Source organism: Eurypyga helias, unplaced genomic scaffold (genome assembly GCF_000690775.1).
Source record: "Eurypyga helias isolate BGI_N326 unplaced genomic scaffold, ASM69077v1 scaffold831, whole genome shotgun sequence".
Lineage (NCBI taxonomy): Eukaryota > Metazoa > Chordata > Aves > Eurypygiformes > Eurypygidae > Eurypyga > Eurypyga helias.
In genome coordinates this window covers 1-26,872 of record NW_010231267.1, presented here as the reverse complement: position 1 = coordinate 26,872, position 26,872 = coordinate 1, and the positions used below count along the sequence as shown (strand labels likewise).

Sequence of the window (26,872 nt, the reverse complement as noted above, 5' to 3'; positions counted from 1 at the left end):
CAGGTGAGCTCACCCCCCCAGGAAAAGTCATCAGAGGGGCTTTTAGAAATTCCCCTTGTCTCACAGACCATACTATGCTACTGAATGGTGGTGATCAACTTCAATTATGCCTCTCCTGTTATTCTGAAATCTCTAAAGAACCTGTTGACCGCTTAAAAAAAGGAAGACATCCCCCCTCCATCCTTTGTTACAGCAATCAAAATCATCCTTGTTTCTGTGGGAACAGCCGAAATCCCCTAACAGAGTTTATCTGCAGATACAGGCTTTACCTCTGAACAAGTGCTTAAAACCTGAATTTCTTGTAAAGACGACAGACCTTTATAAAACAGATAGTTAACACACTCATTGACTGGGTAGGAAGACAAACTGTGCACTGAATGAAGAACTTGTAGTCATAGGTGTCACTTCACTTGCAGCTTTTCTGTAAACAATTCAACACCATACAGGAGAACATCACATTAACACCACCACTACACTTTAACATACTGGCTCTTTCCATTTCACCTGCTTTTGGGTCTTTTCTATTTACTCCTCAGTATTAGAATTTTTTAATATAAATAAAATGAATACCACAGACTTTTACAAAATATTTATTTTGAAAAAAATCACTCTGTACAAATTTAAACATTCTCAACACTGAAGTTTTATAAAAATGCTAACACAACAGAAAGACAAGTGAAACATTAAACTGATCTTTTCTTAAATTACAAAGAAATGGATTCATCCTAAAGAAGCTATTGTAACTCTAAACATCAGGAAAAAAAAAGAACTTTATAAGATTATATCTTTTTATCTATTACAGCCGAACACATGTATCAAAGGATGACTTCTCCCATCCTTTTTATAAACTCCTCCCCCTCCTCCCTCCCCCAACACTGTCCACAACTAAACCAAATACCCCAAATGGTTTACACTTTTACTGTACATAGCTTGTGCTCCATGAAAAGCTAGCACAATTTGATCATCATTTTCTCAGTGCCTAACAAAAAGTCACCTCTATACATTTGGTACAAAAGTCTCTATACAAACCAACTTTCCTCATGTAACTATGAAGCAAACCTAAAGGAACAGTATTTATTTGAGCCTTCAATTTGGTGTAACGAATGGAGCGATGAAGTAAAATTTCAAAGTAAAATTCACTGGGAATACTGTCTTTATTTTTTTAAATTACTGTTGTATAGAAAATTTATATACTGCACGTTATTAGGAATGGCAGACCCTAACTCTAACAGTGCTAGTTTTATACTCATCATAAAATAAGATTTTTCTGCATATTATTTACATTTCCTCTCTTTGTTTTAAGCTATTTGTGGAAGGTGTTGTTGTGTATTAAACAACCCTTTTTAAAGAGGAGGAAATGTCCCCTCATGAAATTAAGAACAGGAAAATTGTCATATCACTGTAAACACAACTAAAATGAAGACTGACAAAATGCAGTGTGACAGGTACGCCATGGTCTGGAAAGCTTTTTTCACATTTTCTTAACACAATATATGGCTCACACCACAAAGAGCAGCAAAAAAAGCTATTGAAAATTTCAAGTTACAGCCAGGGGTGCCAGGCAGGATCCATACGACAGAGATTATCCAAGCTATTTGCAGCTGCTACCAGAGTGTTGACTTTGCTTTCTCCTCCTTCAAACTGAGCGAGATTATGAAGTCGAGTCATGATAGCAGTAACAGCTTTTTGAACCAGTGAAACCAGCTGCTGGCTGTCCATATTTTCGGGTTGCCCAGCTGCCGAGAGTGGAGAGGAAGTGTCCTCTTGTGTTTTCTTGTGCCACGCAATTATTTCATCCCGTAGCACGGTTTTTAGGATGCCATCAACCTATAAGAAGAAGGAAAATCAGACTATTATATTTAATCCAAAGAATCATTGGGAATTAGAGATTTTAGCCAACAACATTTTGATACTTTTGTTCCTGCTTTGCAATCTCAGTTTTTTCAAGGTAAGTGTGGCTTTCAAGTGTCTTTACTATTTCCTCTCAAGGTATTTCATAAAAAGCTTTAATTATGAAAACACAACACAATGACTCCTACAGGAATGAAAATCACATAGACTAAACCATGTATTAAGATCTTCATACAGAGTCGTGTAGATTCTATTTTTAAATTACTATTGAATTTAAGACTTTTCCCACACACATGCACAGAAGCCTTGTGCAAAGATTAAGAGTGCTTTGCGAAGCTGGCAATTTTTCACACAATGATTACACTCTCAGGGAATACCGTTTTCTGCCAAACAGGGAAGAATGCTGACTGCTACATACATAATATATACACATACATACGAGTACACAGGCCAGTTCTATCCTTGTATGAAAAAGAAATGCCTGCAACAAATAGTTTACTCTTTTTCCTCATCACTGAGTTGAGTCAGTGACATTAATCTGTGAACTCCAACAGTCTTGAGCTTCTAAACCAAGCTTTTAGGTATCCAGTCTGAGTCAAATTCACTGTCTGCACATAACAAACAAAACATTTTATAACACCTAGAGGTATTAGGCCAACATCAACACACACATATTACATATGTTTCATGGACATTTTCAAAAAAGACAAATGCAGAAAATGTTAAAAATATTCCTCTCAAGTCCAAAAGATAGGTAACCTAAAGTAATAACCACCACATGCCTCAACTGAGCTGGGCACCTACTGCTCCCAAAAGAACAAATGGGCACCTGTGCACTCACCTTCAGGAAACCACAGAATTATAGAATATCCCAAGTTGGAAGGGATGCATAAGAACCATCGAATTCAACTCCCCACTCCCCACAGGACCACCTAAAGCTAAACCGTGTGATGACTACGAGCACCATCTAGACACTCCTTGAACTCTGACAGGCTCGGTGCTGTGACCATTTCCCCAGGGAGCCTGTTCCAGTGACCAACACCCTCTCAGTGCTGAACCTTTTCCTATTGTCCAGTCTGAACTTCCCCTGATGCAGCTTCATTCCATCCTCTCGTGTTCTACTGCTGATCACCAGAGCAGATATCAGGAACTCCCCCTCCGCTGCCACCCTTGAGGAAGCTGTAGTCTGTGATAAGGTTGTCCCTCAGCCTTCTCTTCTCCAAGCTGAACAAACCAAATGACCTCGGCCACTCCCAGTAAGTCTTGCCCTCGACACCTTGGCCTCCTCTGGGCACACTCTCATAGTCTCACGTCCTTCTTACATCGAGGCACCCAAAACTACAGAGTACTTGAGGTGGGGCTGCACCAAACCGATGGGGCGTACATCATTCCCGTGTTGGAGTTACAGGCTATGTCTGCAAATTCGTTTGCATGTACAGACATGGCTCTGTGAGGTTAGATGATGACTTCTTAGAAAATATTCTAAACCAGCTTTCTGTATTATAGATAAAGGAAAAGTAATCACTTTAGGATATTTTCCATCTTTTAAAAAGTAACTAGCTCACACCATAGCTATCGTGCTTTCTGTGCAATGTCTTTTTGGTTCAAATTGCTTAAGTGAAAGATGCCTCAGTTTTGGAAAGCATTAGAATTTAAAAGGAAGTTAGACAAGTTCTTTAGAAAACTACACCCTGCTAAGAGCTACAATCCATCAAAGTAACAGTGTGTCTTTAGCATTCTATTCTGCTAACAAAGGTCCAAGGCACATTTCTATTCACAGATTACGATGACGATTCTAATGATGTTGCATTTGACAACTGACTAATGCCACAGTTTGTAGGGATTTAAGCTGCTAAAGTACTGAAACAATCATCCTGAATTAACATGCTAGGACAAAATAAAAATATCTAGGTATATAATGACACCTGTCTACCCTTTAGTCCTTCCAAAAAGGCAAATTGCAAATATTTCAGCTGGCATTTGTGATGACCTCAGGGTAAGATTTAAAAGCAAATACAGACTGTTCAGTTTCTACCTTAACCAAGAAAGTGCCATTTAGTTGATAAATCACCAAAAATAACATGCCTGCAAGCAACCTTTCAAAAGACATACAAACCTTAAAGTTTGGCTGTGCAAAGCAGCGAGCTACTGCAATCATGGATGCAGTCAGTGGGCCAGACACCCCAATGGTGGTGAGAAATTCAGAAATGTTTGGTGTAAGCCGGAAAGGAACTGGACGATTGGCATCCAAATCCCCAGTAGCATCGTTAATGTCAAAGCGAAAGTAAGCTACATTTAGCTTGCCAGTATCCTGGATTTAAAAGCAAGATACACAAAAATAATTAAAAGAACAGGTTTTTATTAACAAAACCAAAAGAACTTGGATTAATAAACCTTAATAATAATATCATCTTTAATAATAATAAACTTTAATAATTTATAAATCTGTTTGACTCAGAGATATATTTAAAGCAATATATTTGAAGGAGGACTAAAAAGAAAGGCTTATCAGTCATTTACACGAACAGTTCCAAGAACAATTTAGAATCACAGAGTGGTTTGGGTTGGAAGGGACCTTAAAGACCGTCTAGTTCCAATGCCCTGCCATGGGCAGGGATCCCCTCCCTACACCAGACAATTTTACAGACAAAGTTCTAAAATCTCACCACAGAAGGTACAGTTGATGTCCACGGGGACTCCAGTTTAAATTGCTACCTACATGATATGGGATCACACAGAAATGAAAAGCCTACTGAAACGCACTGTTAATTATACATGTCTAATTACTGGTTTGACTCATTTCAAAATTATAGTCCAAATTTCCATTTGAGCAAAGATGACAGGACGCATCTAGAACAAACTGAAGCATACCTGGGCAATCTGCAGCATTTCAGGGTTGAGTCTATTTAAATGAAAGATGAATTCTGCAAAGCCAATCAGGGCTAACTGAATGGTGAACATCTTCCGAAAAGTCCAGTAGTCCGTGGCATTGGGGAAGGTGTGTAGAGCCCACTCCTTCAGCATACTGCGCGGCACCATGTTACTCTGCACTTCTTTAAGTATATCTCTGAGAACCTACACAGGGAAAATATTAGTTGAAAGAGATCATTTTTAATACACTTCTCAGAAACAGAGATATATGCCAAAAGCAACTACCAAACTTCCTGAAAAACATCCTGAACTTGGATGCTTTCAATCCAACACTGTTCCTGACTTCCCTGTCAAAACACACATAATATTTTGTTATCTCATTCTCTGCACAGCTAAGAAATAGTCTTTATTTGAAATTACTGAAGTTTTAATAAAACCACACAAGCATGAGAACAAGCACATCAGAAAAACCAAGACTGAAGAGTTATATAACCTGATTTGAAGTATGTTCTCTTTGAGACTTTCAAGAAAATCCAAAGTGAGCTACAGAGACATTCAACTCCCGATGCTGCACTTCCCTACAGGAAGCTAACAGAACATACTTCACCATTTTCTATCTTCAATGCAAGGCAGAGAGGTATTTTGCACAGATAAAATCCTTTATTTTAAGCATAACCGCAAGTTCTGAAATTAGACCTACAAAGCATGCAACCTCTGCAAGGTTTCCTCATATACAGGGTAAAAAGTAAAGGATTTTTACTGCACACTACAGGGAGAGACACTGGGTAATTTGTGATGTATTCTTACAGCAAAATTACCTCAAAAATACGAAAAGATAGAAGCTGAGAGCTGTATTCAACTGTTTCTGTACAATACACTGTGCAACAGCATTTTCCCTAAATGTAAAATTTGAAATCTACCAAAATATTTAAATACTGTAGCACAGAAGAGCCTAATTAATTAGAAAAAGAAATAAAAGTTAGGATCGGTTCTGCAATACCAGAGAGCATGATGGTCATACTGGTTTCAATTGAGTGGCTGTTAAGAGTTCCATAACCTGAAGGAAAACTCTCACAACAGAAACAGATGTTACACTACTTTTTATTTTGTAACAAAAAGAAAGCCTGAAAAGATAGTTTCTCTAAACTAAGTCTGTGATATATGTATAACAGTTATTTTCTAATAGCTATATTTGAAATAGGACTGGAATGTTATGTAAGAATTTGTATTAACCTTAAGATAAAAAACATAACCTTTTTATCACAATTGGATGTCTGATGGAGGTTGCAGACAGAGGGAGGTTTGTTCTTTCTACGCACTAACCATTTTTTAGGGTGAGATTACTCAACTGTTTGACTCGGATGAAACGAAGCCACTAGCAATTTTAGGAGACACATTAGAAGAACATGGGGAAGCCCAGAAGCCTGCATCACATACCATGCTGTAACTGCTTATGTAAACTAGGAATGCTGTTTCCCATGTTATCAATTAATTATTTTCACAGCACTGTACAAAACGGTCAAAAAGCAATCAACGCCTTGTCTGTTTTCAGTTGCAGTTACTCAAAACAAGCTAGAGTAAAACAAATACAGCTCCTTCGATGTATTCCAAGATACCTGAATACCAAAGAGATATGAGTTCCTAGGAATACATTAAGCAAAACCAAAATAAACTCCCCAAAAAACCAAAACACCCCCTCTGAAAAGTATGTCTCACATCTAACAAGAGGTGAAGAATCGGGGGGGTGGGGATTGGACACAGGAAAGTCCTCAAGAGAAACCCTTGATTAAAATTCATTCTATGTTCTACTACCTGATGGCTAGCTTGAGTCCCTCGTGCTTGGACGGTTGCCAGTCTGTCATAGTAACGAGAAATAGGGTTGTCATGCTCGATGCCTTTCTTGGCACAGCGCTGCTTATAGATCTCCACCAGGGAGAGGGAAGAGGGATTGTCTTCAACCAAACGCATCTGTGGAGAAACTGCTACAACACGGGGGACTGGGAGTCATTGAGAAGGGGGAGAGACGATGGGGCAGGGGGAAACAGGGAAAACAAAACAAAACAGTTAATCCATAACCCAAATCCTAAAAGAAGAGTTAGCATGTGAGTGTCAGCCCTTAAAACACAACTGTGATAAGCAACTGAAGTGTATCAAGAGAAAATTTTTATTACTGCACTCTAATTCACAAGCTCAGTTAAAAAGAATGTATGATAGCAGATTTTTTTAATCTTATCAGAAACATCTGCATTAGCAAAAAAAAAATTGAGCACTCATTCTTCCTACTTTTCATCATCTGCAGAAGAGAGGGTAATGCTTTGTTCAGATGCAAACAGGTTCGTAATATCTGACTACACAACACTGGCATTATGTCAGTAAAAATGACTGAAGAACAAAACTCCTGAACTCAGTAGGGTATTTGAAGTGATTAAAAAGAAAGAGAGGAAAAACACCTGAACAGAGCTGAGGAATACACGTTTAAATGACGCCATATGAAAATGACATAGGGCAGACACAGCAACATTTTCAATAATAAGAAAACGTAAGCCACTGAACTTTTCCTTGATGAGCAGCAAACTTGCAAAAACCCTACACTTTCACAGTGCTCAACGGTTGTGTCATCCTACTGAATCTCACCTGCTCCCCCACCTACACCAAGAGAGACGAGGCCTTTTCCACAGCTAGCTTTTCCAGTGACACTGCCCGTACTACCTGACAGCGACCACCAGCTACCATCAAAACGGTTCTCTCATCATCTCCCTCGGAAGCCGTAATAATTAACCTCAGAAACATAGGGCAAAGTTGTTTAAACGCATTTCAATTGTTTGATGTAATTTCTTCAGTCTTAAAGAAAAAAATGCACTCTGCAGAAGGGGTGTTAATGAGCTTTTTTCTCCTCCGGTCTGCTTCCATTAACCTCTGGCAGCAAAAAAATGATTGTACTTCAGGTTCTTTCAAACAGGATCAAACCAAAAGGCAGAGAATTGTTTCCAAAAACACTATAGTTTAAAAACAGCTCTTTGAAGGAAAAGGTGCTACTTTACTAATCATGTCATAGAGAGGATATATTTCTCTATCAGTGGTCTTATTCATCACATCTTGCAAGGCTTTATCTACTGCATGTCTGTAATTCTGGCCTCAGAGTGATGGCAAATTGTCTTTGCACATGCAGAAATACTATATTTATCTTTTGCTATTAAAAAAATCCTGTCTTATACATTTTAGTCTTTTTAAGTTAGAACTCAAATACATATTCCTAGCTCTGTATTTGCAACTTGCATCATCTGTCCACAACAGCCACTTCGTGTCAACAGGTAGTATTAGCCCAAAACAGAGGGCTGATAAACCATATTTACTTAAAATCAGATCTCAGCACTTTTAAGGAGGACAAAAGCAAATCAAAGCTCTGTATTAGAATCTTTGATTAAAGTTTGCCTTATCCATATTTCCTGCTCACCAAGCAAGGATTATTAGAACTGACTAATGCAAGGTACAGAACTCATTTATATGAAGTGATTCATTGAAATGAAAAGTATTTATACATTAATATGAAGTAGCTACATAACTGTAAACTGGAACTTGCCAACAGCCTTAGCATTTGGAAAACACAAGAGTTCAACTATTTTAAAGCATTTTTAGTATTTGAATCACAAGCAGATCAAGTATGCTGCCAGGTAAGACTTTGATATTCTCTTTCTAATTTCATGAATGAATTATTTACCATCAACACATGAAAAAGCCAAGATACACAAGGAAAGAGCAAGAATCAAGACTGCGTTCAGCCTTCATTCACTGTTTCTGTCTTGTGATGCCGAAACACGTGACCGTTTCATTAGTATTTTGGCAGTTTACACTCACAGATCACACTGGAGCTCCCCTTAACTCTTCTCGTTAAGGCCTCCCTACCATTAGGTTGGTTTGTTTGTTAGTTCTGCAGTGTTTAAGCGTTGCCAGATGCTGCTGCTGGTCAAGTGCAGTCTCCAAACCAAGTAACCTTTTACAGGATGATCAAAGTACCCTCAACAGAAGTCCTGCATCCCATATCTACATTATGAATGGATATTACTTGGCAACAGCTAACCAGTCAGTATAGATTTGTGAAAGTCAGTATTACCATGAATATACAAAGTTACTTCAAAAATTACAAAGATATGTTCTCGTACCAGAGAATTCAGAATATATATATGTATCTCTCAAAATCAAAGCTCTAAAAAAAAAAGTTGTTCTTTTGTGTTATGTAGAAGAGGTAAAAGAAATTCAATATTCATATAGTGCAACTTGGGGAGAAAAAGTTTTGTTCTGTCGCTCTGCAATTTTCTCCCAATGCTTATTCTGAAGTACATGTACCCACTTCCATAGCAACAGATCCAATGGGCACGCCTCTGCCTTACATGTTATTCCCAACTGAACTTTATACCATAAATGACGTGTGTAAGCTCTTCTAAAAACACCCTACAACACATGCAATCAACTTCACTTCTTCAGAGGGGTGCTACAGCATCAGAAAAGACTAATCACCTAGACAGATGTGAGTTTACCTCCTGAATGTTCAAAAACTTCAGTATCAGTGACTAGTAACTGTCAAAAACTTTAGCAATTATAATCTTTGAGCATAACATATGTTTAAAAATAATATAAAAATGTGTCTTTTCAGTACCTGTAAAAAACAAATGTCTTTTTGTGGTTTCCTTCCTTTTCTCTAAGCAGGGGTTCAGAAGGCGAAGCAGCTGTAATACTCGCTCTTCTCTACGAGACTCTGTCAGGCAAGCATCATTCATTACCAGGTATGGGTAAATCTTTCCATTATGGCCTCGGATATAGAGTCTTCTAGCTGCAGTATTGTGTTTCTGAACTATCTCCACCCTAGGCATAAACCTATCAGGAAGAAAGGAATATTAAAGCTCCTGAACTAATCTCCTCAGATACTAAATCATGATGTAAAAAATAAAAAAAACCCAAACAATTCAAAATCAAAAAAACTCCAAAGAAATACAGCAGTGCAACTGCATTACAAGGTACAATTCTATTATCCAGCTACTCTATTTTGTAGTAAAAAAGCAATGTTGTTTGATTTTGTTTACTTGTTTTTAAGAAAACACAGTTGTTGAGCAAAATTAATCATTAGCTCATACCTTTATAGCTATTTTGAAGAAGGGTGCCTCTACTGATCACAATACAAGAACTAATCTCAATTCATATCAACATAAAAGAAAACTAAATACTCTCTGCATTTCACAGTACAGTTGGGAGGATAAAATTAAAGGTGTAATACCAAAGTGTGACTCTATATGCAATTTCAATATATGAAATGTACACGACAGACTTCTGCAGAGTGGACAGATGGAGGAGGTTTTCATTTTCTTCTGCTTTCAGAATTATAACTACCGGAGGGTATTATCAGGTTACCTTGCTATCTTGATGTAGTAATGTGTTGGCTTTGGCATAAGGAATTCTCCAGGTATTTCTACTTCTGCAGTTTGAGCTGAAAAATTACTTAGAAAGCGGCACTTTTCCTCTATAAGGAAGAACTTTGGAAGCTGTTTCGTTTTTGCCTCCAGAATTTTGATCCATTTCTTCAGTTTAGAGATAAGATTGTGAAGTTTCATTGACCCTGGTACACTGAAGTCAAAATCTAAAAGAAAAAAAAAAAAAAAAGAAGGTTATATTACCTCAGCATGTCAGTTTTTATACAGGGTATTTGACTACCAAGTACTTGTCTGAAGTTTGCATTTTCAACGAGGTTCTTTCATGCCCTCAAGCAAAACACTTCAAGGAGTCCCACATAGAGCACACATACCTGGTATGTAGAAAAGCACCACACTGGTCTCAAATATTGCATAAAATGGAAAGCTACTACCATCAGCAGCTCGCCCAAGGCAAGCATGCTACCAAGCAAGGCCAGCAGACACGTGACTACCCATCAACCCTAAACTCAACAAAAAACTAGCAGGTTCAGAAAAACACAGAAGAGACATAGAAGTCATTAAGGAAGAGTCAGAGCATGATGGGTATAGGATCATACAGCAGCAGGAACCTCTGCCTGCTGGAGAAGACATCATACAGTAATGCAAACCAAACACACAGAGCTGCATGGCCTTTCAAAGACAGGCTCCGTTGAATATTTCATCCCTATAGAATGCCTTTTAGTAGTCCTCAAATTACACATAGCTTAAAGCAGTCAGAATCTGCTACCTCTTTTCTGTGCACAGCTCTAACTTATTCTCTATGACAGAAAATAATGAGCTTCCCACAATTTTTATTTTACAGACAAGCAAACATAAGAATAACATATTGTGAAAACTTTAACTACTATTACTGTTTTTAGCTGCCTATATGCTACAACCAGACTGCACAGAAAGAAAGCAGGAATAAACCAATCTATTAGATCAGATCATTTAGTGAAAGAGGAAAAGTAAGCTTATAGTCTAGCACTATAATTTTCTGCCTGTTTCATTAAAAGTAATTTATTTCTTTAAGATCAGTGGAGGTTTTTCACTTTTTACAAGGATGAAGGAGCCTCAACTAAGGATACAACGTAGAATCTGTGAGCAACTACATGACAAGAATTAAAACTGCTTTTACTATTATTCACCTATTCTGAAAAATCCTTTCCACTTGTCTAAGAAGTAAGTTTATAATGAAAAATAGAGTTTCATATTTATGGATGTTAGAAATTAGTGTAACTCTGGATTATTCCCTTTGCTTTTTCTACTTGGTATAGGCAGCACATCTATTGCAGCATCCCTGTAAAACACTCATGACAATCCCAAGCCTGCCCTCTAGCGAGCACTGGGAGTAAATCACTTCATGGAAGTGACAAAATTACTGAAACATTTATCTCCTGAATCCCTGAAGTGCAGGAAAGTATCCCCAAACTGCAACTAGTTTTTGTGCTAATGTGAATCACCAAAGCAGTAAAAATTTGTATCAATATAAATTCCTTACAGAAGTCATTCAGTTCACCACAAGAGTAGCTCTAGTTCGCTGAAATGCTTATTTTAGGATTTTTTTTGTTGGGTTTTTCCCCCAGTGGCAGATGGGAAAAACAAAGTTCAATTAGTGTTTTTGCTCATGTTACAGAGCCCATCAGAGATAAAAAAGCACTTCAGCTGGAAGAAAGGGAAACACAAGACCAGACACTGCCTGTGTGCAAAGTCTCTCTCTGCTTTGCAGACATCTTAATAAACATTAATTCCGTTTCAAATAAATCCACTTTTTGCAGTATTTACTGGAGAACGCTTTCTCAAGCTAAGACATGCTGGTCTAAAATACCTTCCTGCTTATACCATCTTTTCCTAAACAGGATAGGAAATTTACCTCCTCATCTTTAATGGATATATTCACAGAGACCATGGCACTTTACAGACTGCATTTCAACTGAGTAAGATCGCTCTGTTCTCAATGCTGCTAAAGATTTTACCGTGTGATATATGTATTTCAAACACACGCCCCTTCGAAGCCCTGAGTGCCTCAACACTGCTACCTGAATCCATCCGACCCAGCACAACTGGCAAGTTCTGGCCTCTCTCAGTGAAAGGACAAACGGGGCACAACCTTCCTGCCAGTGAGACAGACCTGAAAATCCTGACAATTCTCAACAGAAGTAAACAAAGCTTAATACTTTCTGAATGAGGGCTGTACCACCACTTCTCATGAAGAAACACAGAAGAAGAATACACTTAGCAAAATTAGAGTGCCAAACTCTGTCCCCTCAAAACCCTTCACCTATAGAACATGACCATACCAGTAAAAGAAAAAAAAAAAAAAAACAAAAAACACACCCATACACCTTCAAAGACTTGACAATTTGAAAAACCCTTCTGCTACGCTGGCAGAAGACAGTACTAATCAGTTAAATCAGTTCATGCTTTTAGCACAAGCAATACACTTTTTGCAAGATTCTGAGGATTTTTCTGACCATAGACAAAACCGCTTAAGAAAGTTCACAACCCCCGAGTCTTCAACTCAAGAGCCAGGACACCCATCACGTAAGATGCCACCTAGGACTGAAACGTAAGCTCAGCTTTGCAGACCAGTTCAAACCCCTTACACATATGATACTGAAGAAGATCCAAGCCTTCTCCAAGACAGAAGAGCTGTCTTGAATTCAAAGTCATTATTCAGACATTTACAAACTCTGTACTTTCCCAAAAGCTCTTTATAATCTTACAAGAACTTTTGGACAGCAGCAACAAACATGAAAAAAATCTGAGTGACAGTTAAGCAGAAATATGAAGCAGGACTTCGGCTTTATCAGACGGCTCCAGAGAACCAAGACTGCAAAGGCCAGACCAAGGTCAACTACAATGCTAACTCCAACCTCTTCATCTGGATTTTCAGGATAACATCCTGCTAACTAAAAATTGGAAGGGAGGTAATGAAAGGCAACCAAAGTGATGCCATGCTCACTGTTAAGAGAAAAGAAAAAAAAACACCCACCACTTAAAGCTGAAAATCATTAACAGAGCTCTTTGCCCTGCCCTCTCTCCACACTTCAGAGACATACTAGGACTTCAAGAAGGTTCCTTCTGATTACAGAGTTTCCATTTGCAGTAAATAATTCATTCTGCTGGGTGCCAAAACTCTCCAGAAAATGATCTTGCCCTTTAAGGGCGTATTTTGGAATTTTCCATTCGTATTCAGCTTGAGTGGAGAGATGGCTGCAGAAAGAAGCTGATCCAAACTTGAAACTATCATCTGCCCACAAAAGAACAATTGAGGCAGTTTTTCTCCTCCTTTCACTGCTGAGAGAACTCTCAAAGGGAGCATTTCTCAGCATTTGCCTGTTCTTTGATGTCAAAGGTTTTGCAGAAAAGGAGAGAAGGAACAAAGAACAGATGGTCAAAGAACTACGTATTTGAAGTTCAAAAAAAAAATTCAAAGTAAAATTTGATTTTAAAATATATAACGTTAGGATGGAAAAAGATGACCTATCAAAGCTCCAACAGTCCAGACTGCTGCAGACAAAGTATACAGAATATAAGAAATGGTGTGAGAGTCCCCAGCGGCTCCAAACAGGAATCAAGATGCAACTCAGATGTTGATGGAAATGATTATGCAACCAAACAGAGTTGAAAGTGTCTATAAAACATAGCTGTCAACATTAATCTGGAAATAACTGAAGAAAAGAGTTTACTGCAAGACAGCTCCTCAGCTTGGATGCTTTTGAAATGGAGGGCAACCACTGTAATTATCTGTCCATCATCTACATGCAACTGGTACTGAGAATCAGGAAGACAAACATGAACATCCTAGTGTGAGAGAAGGACACAGTAGGCACGATTTACAACTGGTTTCTCCTGATGTCAGAACAGCCTTTGCTATCTTCAGTAATTACAATACTATTCATTTCTTATGCACATTTTACTGTTAATACAAAATGAATTAAAAAACTATTTTTATTTGCTGCAAATTAACTATATTATAAAAATACGCAAGTATATGGATCCATTTGGTTTCTTCTGTTTTCTCACACTTCATTTGTGAATTAGAAGACTGAATTTATTAGATTAAAATAAAATTAAATCTAGCAATAAGCAAAATAATTATTTTAATCCTGTAGACATTCATGTTTAATAATACTTGAAAAATAAACTTTTGTACAATTCTCCAACAAAAAAAATAGAGAAAATAACTACTTATTATTGAACTGAAATTTACTAAGAAACATAGTGCATTTGATGACTTTGCATGACTTAGGTCCAGGCCTCTGTTACGGCTGTGCGGTTTATACGTTGTTCCATATAATCCTAAATGCTGTGATTAGATAGCACACTTGAAAACCTTAACTGCCATTTATATATCACAGAGACAGGCAAAAACACACACAACAGCATGTAACAACTGAAAGTCTCTCTATTTTTTGTTTTATTCCAACTATAAATTTTAACTGAATTGTAATTAAAAACTTTAACTGTTTCTTTAGAAACTTTCTGAAACGACTTTAGATTTGGCAGACTTGAGCCTGATGTTGTATTTACCTTTCATTTACACCTTCTGAAAGCTCAGATCTCTCTAACAAACAAATAAAAGAATCTAAGAGATACAACAGATCAATAGTAACTCAAATCCAACAAAAACTGAGTATATCAACAATATTTAGAGCAATAAAAAAGTGACTATGCTACTATTGTAATGTAAAGACACATGAACCGTTATTAAAAAAGAGAAACAAGTCCAAACTTCTGTTAAATTTAGACATTTCAGTTGGAAGGAACCGACAAAGATCACGTAGTCCAACTGCCTGACCACTTCAGAGCTGACCAAACGTCAAAGCAGGTTAAGGGCTTTGTCCAAATGCTTCTGAAACACCGACAGCCCTGGGGCATCGCAGGAAGCCTGTTACAGTGTCTGACCACCCTCGCTGTGGAGAGATGCTTCCCACTGTCCAGTCTAAACCTCCCCAGGCACAGCTCTGAACCATTCCCACGTGTCCTGTCACTGGACACCATGCAGAAGAGCTCAGCACCTCGCTCTCCTCGTCCGCCCCTCAGGAAGCTGTGGAGGCCTCCTTTCCTCCCGACCGGACAAACCCAAGTCCTCAGCCGCTCCTCACAGGACAGGCCTTCCAGCAACGCTGAAGCCCTCCTCTGGACCCATTCAAGAACCCTGACGTCCCTCGTAAACCGTGGGCCCAGAACTGCATGCAGTGCTCAAGGTGAGCCCGCCCCAACACCCGACACAGCAGGACCATCACCTCTGACCAGCCGGTGGTGCTGGGCGTGATGCACGGTTTGCCCTCGGGGCTGCCAGGGCCCGCTGCCGAGTCCGGAGGCCACTGCCAACCAGCACCGGTCCCTTTCCGCAGGGCTCCTCTCCAGCCACTCCTCCCCCAGTTCATACTTGTGCCTAGCGTTACTCCATCCTAGGTAGGGAAACCAGCATTCGGACTTGTTACATTTCATCCCATTAATCGCTGCCCAATTATTTCTTCCCTCCCCCCCCCCCCCCCCCCCCCGTATGCTTCCATTAAAGGCACACAGAATGTTGTTACTTCCATTTCCCTCATAGTACACTTCATCCATTAAAAATTCTATCATATGGTTCAGGACTTTCGTTATCTGCTGTCATGCAACTGTTGTGCCCCAAGAAGGACATCATGCGATACCTAGCGTGCACAAGGCATGTAGGTCACATCGACAACCGAGTTACTTTCACAAGATTCCCATCAGTTCACTTGTTTTCACTTTATCGGTAAAATGCTTGAAAAAACACCGCAGTCTACTTGTCAAGCTCTGTAAATGCTCAGGACCTGTGTTGACCTCAAATAATTTTAAGTTAAGGCAACTTTACGTAACTTAGAATTCTAAAAAGAATAACTCCTCAACGCCAGATGCCCTTTTGCAGAGGAACCTGCTTGACGTGGAAAGGGGATGTTTTTTAAATCACTATCAAAGCTAAGATGATCAAGTTTTAAGTCCTGCCAGAATCATCTAAGTCAGAGTCCCAGTAGGGTAAAGAGAAAAATAGGTTCAGAAAAAGATGAAAACGCCAGTCTTCACAAAAATTCTACCTTCCCAGTTTTGAACAACCAGTAAGTTTGAATTCTTCTGTTAAAAAAAAAACCCAACACCTATAGTAAGTTATTAATTTTATTCTAATTCTACACTTATCTATAAGGAAAAGCTGATGTAGTTTAGATAGATAGATGCAAAACTCAGAATTCTGAAAATCCAAAACACTCGCTGTCATCCAACCAATGTCACCTTCTGTCATAGACAGCTGCACACCCTTAATACTTTTCAACAGAGATATCAAACCCATGCTCTTCTGTACACAAGGTTTTCGTAGAATTTTAAATCAACATCAGATACTCAAACATAAAACTCCACTGATAAGGGGAAAACAAATTAAGCAAAAAAGCTACTTCCCTTAAGTATCTTTTTTATTCGATCTGATTAAAGTTATTGATTCAATTTACCTAACAACGATGTAAATTTGTGTAATAGGATTTTTATAATCTAGTTACCCAAAACACTAAAGCAATCTCACTCAACAGAAGTAGGCTGTTTTCAAAGACTTCACCCAATATTATCAGTTTGAATTCTAGGCTGAAAATTTCAATTAAATCCTGGCATGACCATAGAAGAGTGACCATCAGGCAGTTCTACACATATTACAGAAATATTATAGTGAACAAACACAATTAATCTTTAAACACATATGTATAAAAGAGTGACCATCAGGCAGTTCTACACATATTACAGAAATATTATAGTGAACAAACACAATCTTTAAATACATATGTAGGCTGACCATAGTTTTAGGTAATAAAAATACACCAATATACTCATTCTCTATGCTGAGGTCTGTCTTCCACTTCAATTATCTTTACTGCTCCATAGAAGAATGGAACAAACGATTTCAGGTTGGATGAATGACAGAAAGGTGTTGGTTTCTGTATTTTGCCTCAGAAAAAATATTGGAAGAATAATAAAAAAAGCAAAATGCCTTCAGAGTTGAACTTGGGGGTGGGAGATTAAAAGTAACATTCTAAGAAAACACTTTAAACATTTACCTGTGGTAAATTGCCCTTTTAACTTCTGGAACACAGGATCCTGAGCTGTTGCTTGTGCTCTCCTAGCTAGCGACTCTGAGGCTGCACTAGAAAACATGGTGGACACATTAGAGACATTCTCAAGACCTACTCCAAAAGTGCTGACTAACTTCTTCACAAAATTTAGTGTATGAGGAGTGATTTTGGCATCTGAAACGGCTCCACTTTTCTCAAAAGCAACGGAATAGCACTTCGCCAAGCCTTGCTGCAGCTGTCTAAGAACCTAAGGATTTAAAAAAGTAAGAGAGAAGAGAGTCAGGAAGATTAGGCCTTCTGAGACAACATGACAATTTACTATATAAAATGCAGTGTGGGAATAAAGTTAACATCCCAGAAACATTTCTTTAAAACTGCTAAATTGTATCAGAGGGTCAACCAGAATGACAGCACTAATTCTTGTTAGCACACAATTAACAATCTGAGCACTGGAAACGCTGCGTCAAAGTACACCTCGCTCTTTCAACAGCAGCTAAGTTTGTCATGTTTTTTGATATATTAGAAAATGATGTGATATGAGGAACCCTTCTCCAAACAAGCACTGTGCTAAGCAGGCAGAGCAGAATAGCCTGACACTTTGAGAGGCAAATAATAGAAGTGGTGTGGCATGTCCATCCGCTCTGTTATAATTCAAACCACCACCACATCAAGAAGGAAACTGGTATCTGTGAAACTTCGTGTAAGAACGTAAGTTTTCAGTTAGTACAAGCAACAGCTTAAATCCTACAAGCACTCAAATTACTATTTTGAGAAACCTCCGTATTGCTTCCAGAAATAACCAAGCTCCTTAAAACTCCAGTCAGAACAATCAGTTCTACAAATACATCTGTTTACTAATCAAAACAAAGAGTTATGTTCTAATGTTTAAAAATCATTCTAGATAAATATTTTGCAGTTAACTCTTCCTTACACAATACATACATATGAAAGTATATTTAAGCCAAATACCTCTTCATGCCAATTCTCTCTGAACCAGACCATCTGATCTACAATGCCTTCCAGAGAAGACAAAAGTGTTGGATGTAATTCTCGCTGCATATGCATAATTCTGCTGCATCGCCACATCGGTGCAGTGGCTCTGATTGGCCCAGGATCAGAGGCAGAGTGGGACTGGTTTCCAACTGAACTTGGCTGTTGTTGCCCAGAATCTGGAAAGGAGAAAATTTTTAAAAATGTCTTAAAAATTCAAAATTTTATTCAGAAATTTAGTGAACAGATTCCCAAGTGAAAAGGGGAATTAAATAACCAACGCAGTTGTAAAAGAATACAGAAGAGAAGAGAGAGTTCTTCAAGTAGCTCTCCTGGGATTTCTAGATTATATTGGACAAAAGAACAACTATATTCTGTGGAAAACTATGATGCTCTTCTGTATTTGCAATCCAAGTATTTTCTACCTCTCCATCAATATTTAAAGATAAAAATCCAGTAAAGAACATGTGATTTTCAAAATTAAGGTGACGTGAGAATGAAGAGGATTAAATTCTTCTTGGTGAATATTTTATGGCTCAAGCCATCTGCAGTTTCACTGCACAAAAACAAATTAGTGCCAGCAATGGTTATAGAGAATTTTTTCCCCTCAGCCTTGACAAGTCTGTTTCTAAAGAACCTATTTTCCCCAGTAAAATCAGGTGAAACTCAAAATATTAACTAAGTTACCAAAAGCTCAAACAATTTGATCATCATAGCTCACCGCTTTTGTAGCGCTCTCGTTGTTCTATCTTCAAGGTCAAATAGAGGGTTCTGATAGGGAAGTAGACAGCTTGGGGATAGACTCTTCCCACCTATTTGGAGTTACACATACAGATATTTCTCAGTTAAAGAAAACTGACTGTAGATCAGATCAACATGCATAGATTCTCTGTGTAAATGAGTGCAACTCGGTAATAATCAGCTCCTTGTTTTAAATAACACCTTATGGAAAACTAGGAAATTAAAGATTCTTTCAGTAAGAGAAACCCAAAGGGGATTAAATGGTAACTCCCTACACACACTGTTAAGGCATTACCTAATTAGGGCTTCCAGATCACATTGCCTAATAAACCTGAAAACAGTGTAATGCCAAAGCACCAGCTGGGCCAGCTCAAAGCTCTTACTCATGTACATAATGGAGGAAAAACAGACATAATGACAGTGGTTAGTCTTTAAATTAGGCCACAATTCCCAGCGAGCCCTGTGACACTTGATAAGAAGGCCCATTACAAAGTAACTTTACACCACCTAATTGTGGCACTTAATGTAAGAGGAAACCCACTTCACCCAGAACAAAAAAAGATTTTATGTCTCCCATTAAAAAAAACCACCAAAACAAAACAAAAACAAAAAAGATAAGGGAGATTAACATCCAGCATTCCCTTTAAAATCTGTGAATGTCAGTATCTACTAAAGGAAAGAAATGATGTGTTTAAGTACTACCCACCACAGAGCCCATCTTCAGACATGATCTAGACTAACCAAAACTCCTGTCAGTTCAGAGCTACAAATCCACGGTCAGTTTCTTCACCTAACTCCCTAAACCTTATCCTTGTTTGTCTAATCATCTGCCATGCTGAACTTCAGGTGAAAATTTACAAAGCCCCAGTAAAGATTTCTGATGGTGACAGAGAAAGCCTCGTTTTCTAAAATCAAATCTAATAAAAAACAAAGCACTAATGAAAGTTACCCCTTTAGTCACTAAAGTTAACAATTCTTTACCCCTATTCCTACATTACAATCATTTAACTATGTATTTCTAAATGTTCAGTAACATTCACAACGTTGTAATAAACAGAAATCCAGAGGGAAAGATATAATGCCACATTGGCACATATGGCATACAATTTCACTGGATTTAATTTCATTAAGTAACACTCACTTTCAAATGTAAAATATTCTACTTACAGAGAATCCAGAGAGTTGCAACCGACAGTATTTTTAAAGCTTGACATTTTCTTAATTTACTTGGAAAGGTATTTGTAGCTTATCTTGAAAACAAAGACTACAGACAATAAAGAATTGGTGATTATCTTCTGTACCTGACTAATGAGGTTCAGGAGGAGTTTGCCCTCTGAGCCAACCAGGCATGTCAGCAGCTGCGGGATCCAGGCCAACCACTGAATGGGTGGGACGCCGATACAATACTTGTCTACTGCATCTGCCAAGGTGTTTTTATCATCATCAAAACTCAGCAGCCAAAGAACCTAAAAGAGAATTTCAAGAGGACATCTCAGGCCTAAATTCAAGTCATGTCAATCATTCTGATGCACAAAAAACCCAGATATTTTATTAATATGATAGTGGAATCCTAAGTATTAAGGTTGCCTCGGACACAAGAAAAAAAAAAATCTTACACTTGAATGTCTTGCCAATGTCATTTTTTCCCCTTGAAATAATACATTTATTTTTTACATCCTTTAAGTAAGTGTAGTACTTGCTATAAAACAAGTCAGACGAAAGCCAATAAACATGACTGCATTCCACAAATTTTTCAAGGTTTTTGGTTGGGAGGGTGGATGGAAAATGAGGTTTGTTTATAGAACCTAAAATAAGTTATTGAGATAAATTAACTTTGATGCAAGAACATGAGTATTTCTCTGCTTGTTTTTAATTAATTTAACTGTCCACCCCTAATGATACTTTTTCTACAGTTTAATTTAAATGCAAATATATGAAGCACTGAATAAAAATCACTAGCAGTTACACAACCAGAGAGGAGAATAAACAACTTCAGAATGCTACGGAGGCCACCTTTAATCTAAAAAAATATTTTCTGTGTTTGTTTCACATTCAAAATAAGATTGTCTCTCACAGTCTGCTATAGTTTAAATTTTCTTCATGAGAGAGATTAAAGTAAATATCCCCAAACCTAGAAATGCATAATACCAAGAGCTTAGGCTAAAATTTTTTACTCTAATTCTATTGAATTAGAGGAAAAAGTTAACAGAAAAGGCTTAGAATGCAATACTGACATAAAAGTTAATATGAACTGTCCATAGTAATGATAAACAGACACCAAATTATGTTACATTTTAAAGCACCAAAGGATCCCTTTCTGCAGGTATTTCACCACATTAAATATAGTAGAACTGCTGGATGTGATTTGTTCCCTTTCTCCCACAACGAGTTTCCATACCTAAAGAAAACCCCAGGTATCCAAATAAATTGAGAAAACCCATGGTGAGTTACATGCAGTCACCTAGCCGCAGCCATATGCAGGCTTCCCACCTAAATTAAGCCTTTTTATCACTAACTGGTATTTCTTTAATTGCCAAATTTGAACACTGAACATTATCCTTGACTTTGTGGAAGGGGTGGAGCTCCAGTTCTTTTATAAACATCTAGATCTTACCTTTGCTAAGTATTTTCTTGATTTGCTCTCATTCTGATGACGACACGCGTGCAGGTAGCAAGTAATAGCAGACACACCTAGGTGAAGCTGACGTTCTTTCACAAAGATATTCTCCAGGTAATCCCCCCACATTGCCCACGCTTTCACTAGCACATCGTGCATTTGCACAGCTGCAGAAAAAGCTTTATTTGCTTCTTCAGACCTGCATTGTGACAAGTGAGATTATTAGTTTTATACTAACAAAAATTTACTAAACTAACAGCCACATTTTGATTGGGCACTCAGCTACTTTCTTAATATTCAGTATTTTTCCATTAAGCTCTCTATTTAAAGTTCTTGCAATTGTTTCTTCTTAGCTTTCCTTGAAGTTCTGCACCTGTGAAAGTAAATGTTTCATAATGGAAACAATTATGAAAGTATTTAAGAGGTCCAAATGCTCCTGGAAAAAAAACTAAAACACTCTCAGTGCACTGCAACAGCCACCCAAGCAGCAGAGTATGATACTGGGAGAAAGAAGAACAAACAACACCACAAGGAGAGCAGAAGCAAATGCATTAAAAAGCGCCTCTCTGCTGAGCAAAAAAAGAAGTAAGACAAAGCAACACTGGAAGATGTGATACTAGCCATCTTCTGGAGGATGGCATCTCACTTAACAGTCCTGCCACCAAAGGCATGAAGAAATTCACAATCAACATTATCTGGAAACAGTCAGTTCCTCATCCCCACAGCTTGAGAAGTTTATTTTCAGGAGGAAAAGTGAAGGAATGTGAAGGTTAATTACAGAGTTTATAGCAATGAAAACATTATTTGTTAGAGACTTCTGAAGTCTCTCTAGGTTTCCTCACATTCCTAGTTCAAGATTCATCACGATCCATCCCAATATGAATACAGCCCTTGAATCTATGTAACTTTTCAGGCATAAAAAGAAAGGGTGAGAAAACTCACGTACACATTATCAAAGAAACTTTTAAACTGTCCAAAGATCTTTTTTATTCATAGAAAGTGCTTCACTTCTCCCTCTGAGAATAAGCACTGAAATAAAGCACATAAAGCAATGTAATGCTTGTTTGATTAACTTTTTTTTATTAAAAAAGGTTACCTTGGAGGATTACAGTGATAAATTAAGGTGACTAGCTACTGAGGGGGAAAAAAAGAAAAGCTCCTTTGTCTGTCAAAGTATGTATTGGTTTCTGTTACATGTATGTTATTCGCTTCCAGAGGCTTCCTGCGCCCTGGGTAAAGGTTGGGAAGTACTACAGCCACAGCCTGACAGATGACTTGGCATCTCCACTTCCCCTTTATAAAGGAGGGACTTTTCAGCCTGCTTTTTCTTCTTCTCTACAATCCATCATTCCTGACACCTGAGATGACTTTTTTAACCGGTTTCTACCACCTTGCTCAGCAAATGGGCAGCACAGGGAGGTGCAAGAGCAGGGGTGACCTTTCACTTCCAGTTTAGTCGACACACAGGCAATCAGTAGTCACACATTCTCAGGTTCAACACTGCCACTCTTCCTAACTGAAACCTTCTTAAATTCCTGACCTCAACTGTGCTGCTAAAAAACACCTCTATGTTTTTTGGTAAGATTAAAGAACCTAAAATACATCAGAGCCATGTTTTAAGCAGAAACCTTTATCCATTCCATCCTGAAAGAACAAATGGAGACAGTTTAGCTGCCTTTTACCTTTATCTGCACACATTTATAACAAAATAAAGTAAAAAAAAAAAAGAAAATAAAAGAAAATATGGGGAAGGCACACTTTCTCCTCTTTACACCTCAACTGAAACCAAATTCGCGCATGGCCATTAAAAAACCCACTGCATTTTCCAAGGTAATTACATTCTGCCTATTTAAATTCTCTCTTGTATCCACAAAAGAAGATATTCATCATTTCCTGACTTAAATCGCTATGTGAGGTTGCAGTCTACAGCTTAAAACTTGATGGATTTCATGCTGTAAGTGTCCATAATGTAGTGGTGAAGAAATTATTCCACCCATATGCAGCGTGTAGCAATACTGCCATTACATACCAAGAACACTAAAAGCTGTTGAAATCTGAAGGGGTTTTTTGGCATCACCAAACAAAATTTGGCTGCTGAGATACTTGTTTACTGAATTCAAGGCAGATCTTGCTCAAAAGAGCAAGATGCTCGTCAGCATAAAGCAAAACTATTAAAAAATGAGTTGTTTGAGAGGAAGGCTTGCACCTAGGTACTGAAGTGCTGCAATGCAAGATGTCTCCAGTGTTCAATTACCCAAAATGAGTACTGCATGACACACCAGATTTGTCTAATCACTCTGAACTCTGTCATCACACTGTCCTGTGCCTTGACAACTTGCAGCTAATTATGGGACATGCACAAGGAACAATGGAACAGAAATTAGAGAAACAAAGAGGTAGGCTAATTTTGTTTAAGTAGCTGTGAGTTTATAGACTGAACATTTCTTCCTTCTTTTTATATATTACATGTACATTAAGAACATAAGTAAAGAAACCTTATTTTGTCACCTACCCTAAGACATCAGTCTGTCTAACTCAGTACTCTCAGAAACGGGGAGGGGGGGGAAGTGTGGAGGAAGTATCTTAAGCTGCAAAGCTTTGGAAAAACTATTCTCCCTGCCATCTCACCCTTTAAAATCGAAAGCTTTTAAAAAAATAACAGGTGCATATTTCCTTCAACTAGTTCTTTCCTACAATACTTAGAAATATGACAGGTACATCTTCATACTGCGAAGGAACTCTCACGTATGCTTTCACTCTTACACAGTTATGAGAAATGGTATAAACATATGAAACAACTTTTTTGCTCAAATCCTGTGTTGAAATACCTCAGCTGCATTTTTCTCAGATGTGTGCTACTGCCTCTTCCAGCCAACATACTTACTTGTTAATCTGTGCCAAGAACATTCCCTTCAATGCATAAAACTCAGCAGTCATCTCCTTGGTGAAGTACTTCAGATTGGTTGATTCAATAACTTCAAGACCCTGTTAAATAACCCTTAGTGAGAAACGCCTTCTAAAATGGTAGATTCATTAAAATGAAAGTCTCATTAAAAAAAACCCCAGCCAAAATATTCTCTGGAAAGCTGTATAGCATCAGTTTCCAGTATTTAACTTCCATTTTACAAAATCTGGACTGACGACAACTTTAAGTTTCCACCAACCTATGCAAAACTATTGGATAGTATAGACAACATTCTTCAGATGATTGGTTATCTTTTCCACCTTGTTTTTTTTGTTATATTATTTATATGGTTATATTGCATTATTATTATAAGGTCCCAGTTTGCTGACCTTACAGTCATGTCAGTGGGTTTTGCCTACAATCACATTTTTTCCTTTCCTTGTAACACATACAATTTCACTTCGGCATGCCAGCATCCATCACTTGTCAGTCAGACACTCAACACTGATTCAGAGCTTCAGGTAGTCCCACAATAGTGTTGTTTATTCCTATTGCAAATAACACAATTTTCAAAGCCCTTTCCATTTATCTATCTTAAGATTTCAAAAAACGTCTTTCTGCTTTAATTTTTATTGAGCTAGTTTTTGGTTTGTTCACAGCATTCAGAGGACAATGACTGCTGTTGACTAACAGCATTACTTAAAGGAACACTCTATGCATGGTGTAACATGGCCAATGAAATTCAGACCCTGTTCTGCAGACAGGCAGTTTATGCAAACCAACGTGTCTGATGGCTCGTGGAATCCTCCAAGTTCAACAACAACTGCAGAGATAAAGCTACCATACCTGCATGCATTCATTTTTGCCCATGACTCCAGCCAGCTGAAGATAACATTTAACCTGCTGGCGAATCTTCTGGAAGCAGTCCACGATGGGCACAGTCGGAATGGTATGAATGCGACTCAGTATATCCAGAGCTACGTTCACCAGTCCTTGTTTTCGCGCTATCTTCCCATACTGGATAATTGCTGAGGCAGAAGCATGAACACCCAACATAGCGTTGTTGGAACTAGGATCGTGCTGAGAACTATTTTCATACGCAGTTACAATGGCTAGAAACAAAACATGAAATGTTTGTCAATATAAATGGAATTACATATACAGCACTATCTTACACAGCACCACCTAACAGATGACGACTTACGATAATGAAACAAATGGAAATTGAATGAAAACAAACCCTTGTCAAAATCACCAACATTCCTGTAAGGTTACAATAAAAAAACAAAAAACCAAAAACCAAACCAAAACAAACTTATTTCAAACAATGTGTTGTCTGGAAAATTACATGATGAATGCATGCTGGACCAGGCAGTTTTACCCTGGTAATGATGTTGTCTCCACATGAAAATGCTGCTCCAGTGGGATAAATCATCTGACACAATAGGTAACCTGTTCCTCCAGGTCTTTACCACAGTCTTCATATCATGTAAGCTATTGTTCCTCCCCAGATTAGTTGGTTGCAATCCTGCATTTATTTGGGCTGCTTCTTGAAGTTCAATTATTTGCTGTGCTGCCTAGAAAACATTAAGCAATGGATGTAACATAAAGGAGAGTACAATAAGCTGGCCAATTTCATTGTTAGAAAAAGGTCTCTCTGAATGATGCCACCTTTAAATGATCAAGATGAATATTTATGCTGGTTTAGGGACTTCTCTATTAGTTGCATAAATGACCTTCAACCAATCTCATCATTAACTAGTAAAGAAAAAAAAAAATCCATTCATTGATTCAACACTTCAGTCATTGACTGAAATGCTGAATTCATCCACTGACTCACCAGCACAGCAATTACACCACAGGTTACCAACCTTAATAAACAAACAAGTTACTTCAAAAAACAAAGGTGCCACGAAGTACTCTCAGTGTCCGCAAGAGGTTGCTGCACTAACTTCAGGGCCCACTCTTCTCCAGGGCTGGAGTACAAGTATTGTGCAGTTTACCTCACGCACACCTCTTCCTGATAGACCTGAATACCCTAGGATTATTTGGCTGCAAAAGACATTACTGATCTACACTTAATGTGTTCTTCCTGTACCACTATGGGTTTGCTCGCTACGCCTAACTCTGGGCAACTATGACATGTCTTTTCTCAGGTTAGAATTAAATTAATCATCCATCCTAATCATAGAAAAGCCCAAGTAAACATATATACATTGTGCTAAATACAAACATCAAGTAAAAATACTGACCTTAAACAAAACTTTTAACAGAACCTTTAGAAATTTAAAAAGCAAACTTTTATCAGAAGTTACTAGCATAAATTTCCTTGTCATGACTGACTGCAAGATCCTGCACCTGGGTCGGG

At 38.0% G+C, this 26,872-nt stretch overlaps 1 protein-coding gene across 1 annotated transcript; it reads right to left on the bottom strand.

The window, feature by feature from the left end:
• Window positions 1-1,349: 1,349 nt before the first annotated feature.
• Window positions 1,350-26,081, bottom strand: LOC104516597 (transformation/transcription domain-associated protein; the record flags this gene model as incomplete). Its single annotated transcript, XM_010160978.1, has 14 exons — window positions 1,350-1,827; window positions 3,968-4,162; window positions 4,723-4,926; window positions 6,535-6,719; window positions 9,377-9,594; window positions 10,126-10,351; window positions 17,237-17,498; window positions 18,221-18,420; window positions 18,963-19,053; window positions 20,284-20,448; window positions 21,597-21,798; window positions 24,484-24,584; window positions 25,351-25,616; window positions 25,886-26,081. Coding segments are annotated over 14 exons (2,796 nt in total), but the record flags the coding sequence as incomplete, so codon positions are not given.
• Window positions 26,082-26,872: the final 791 nt, after the last annotated feature.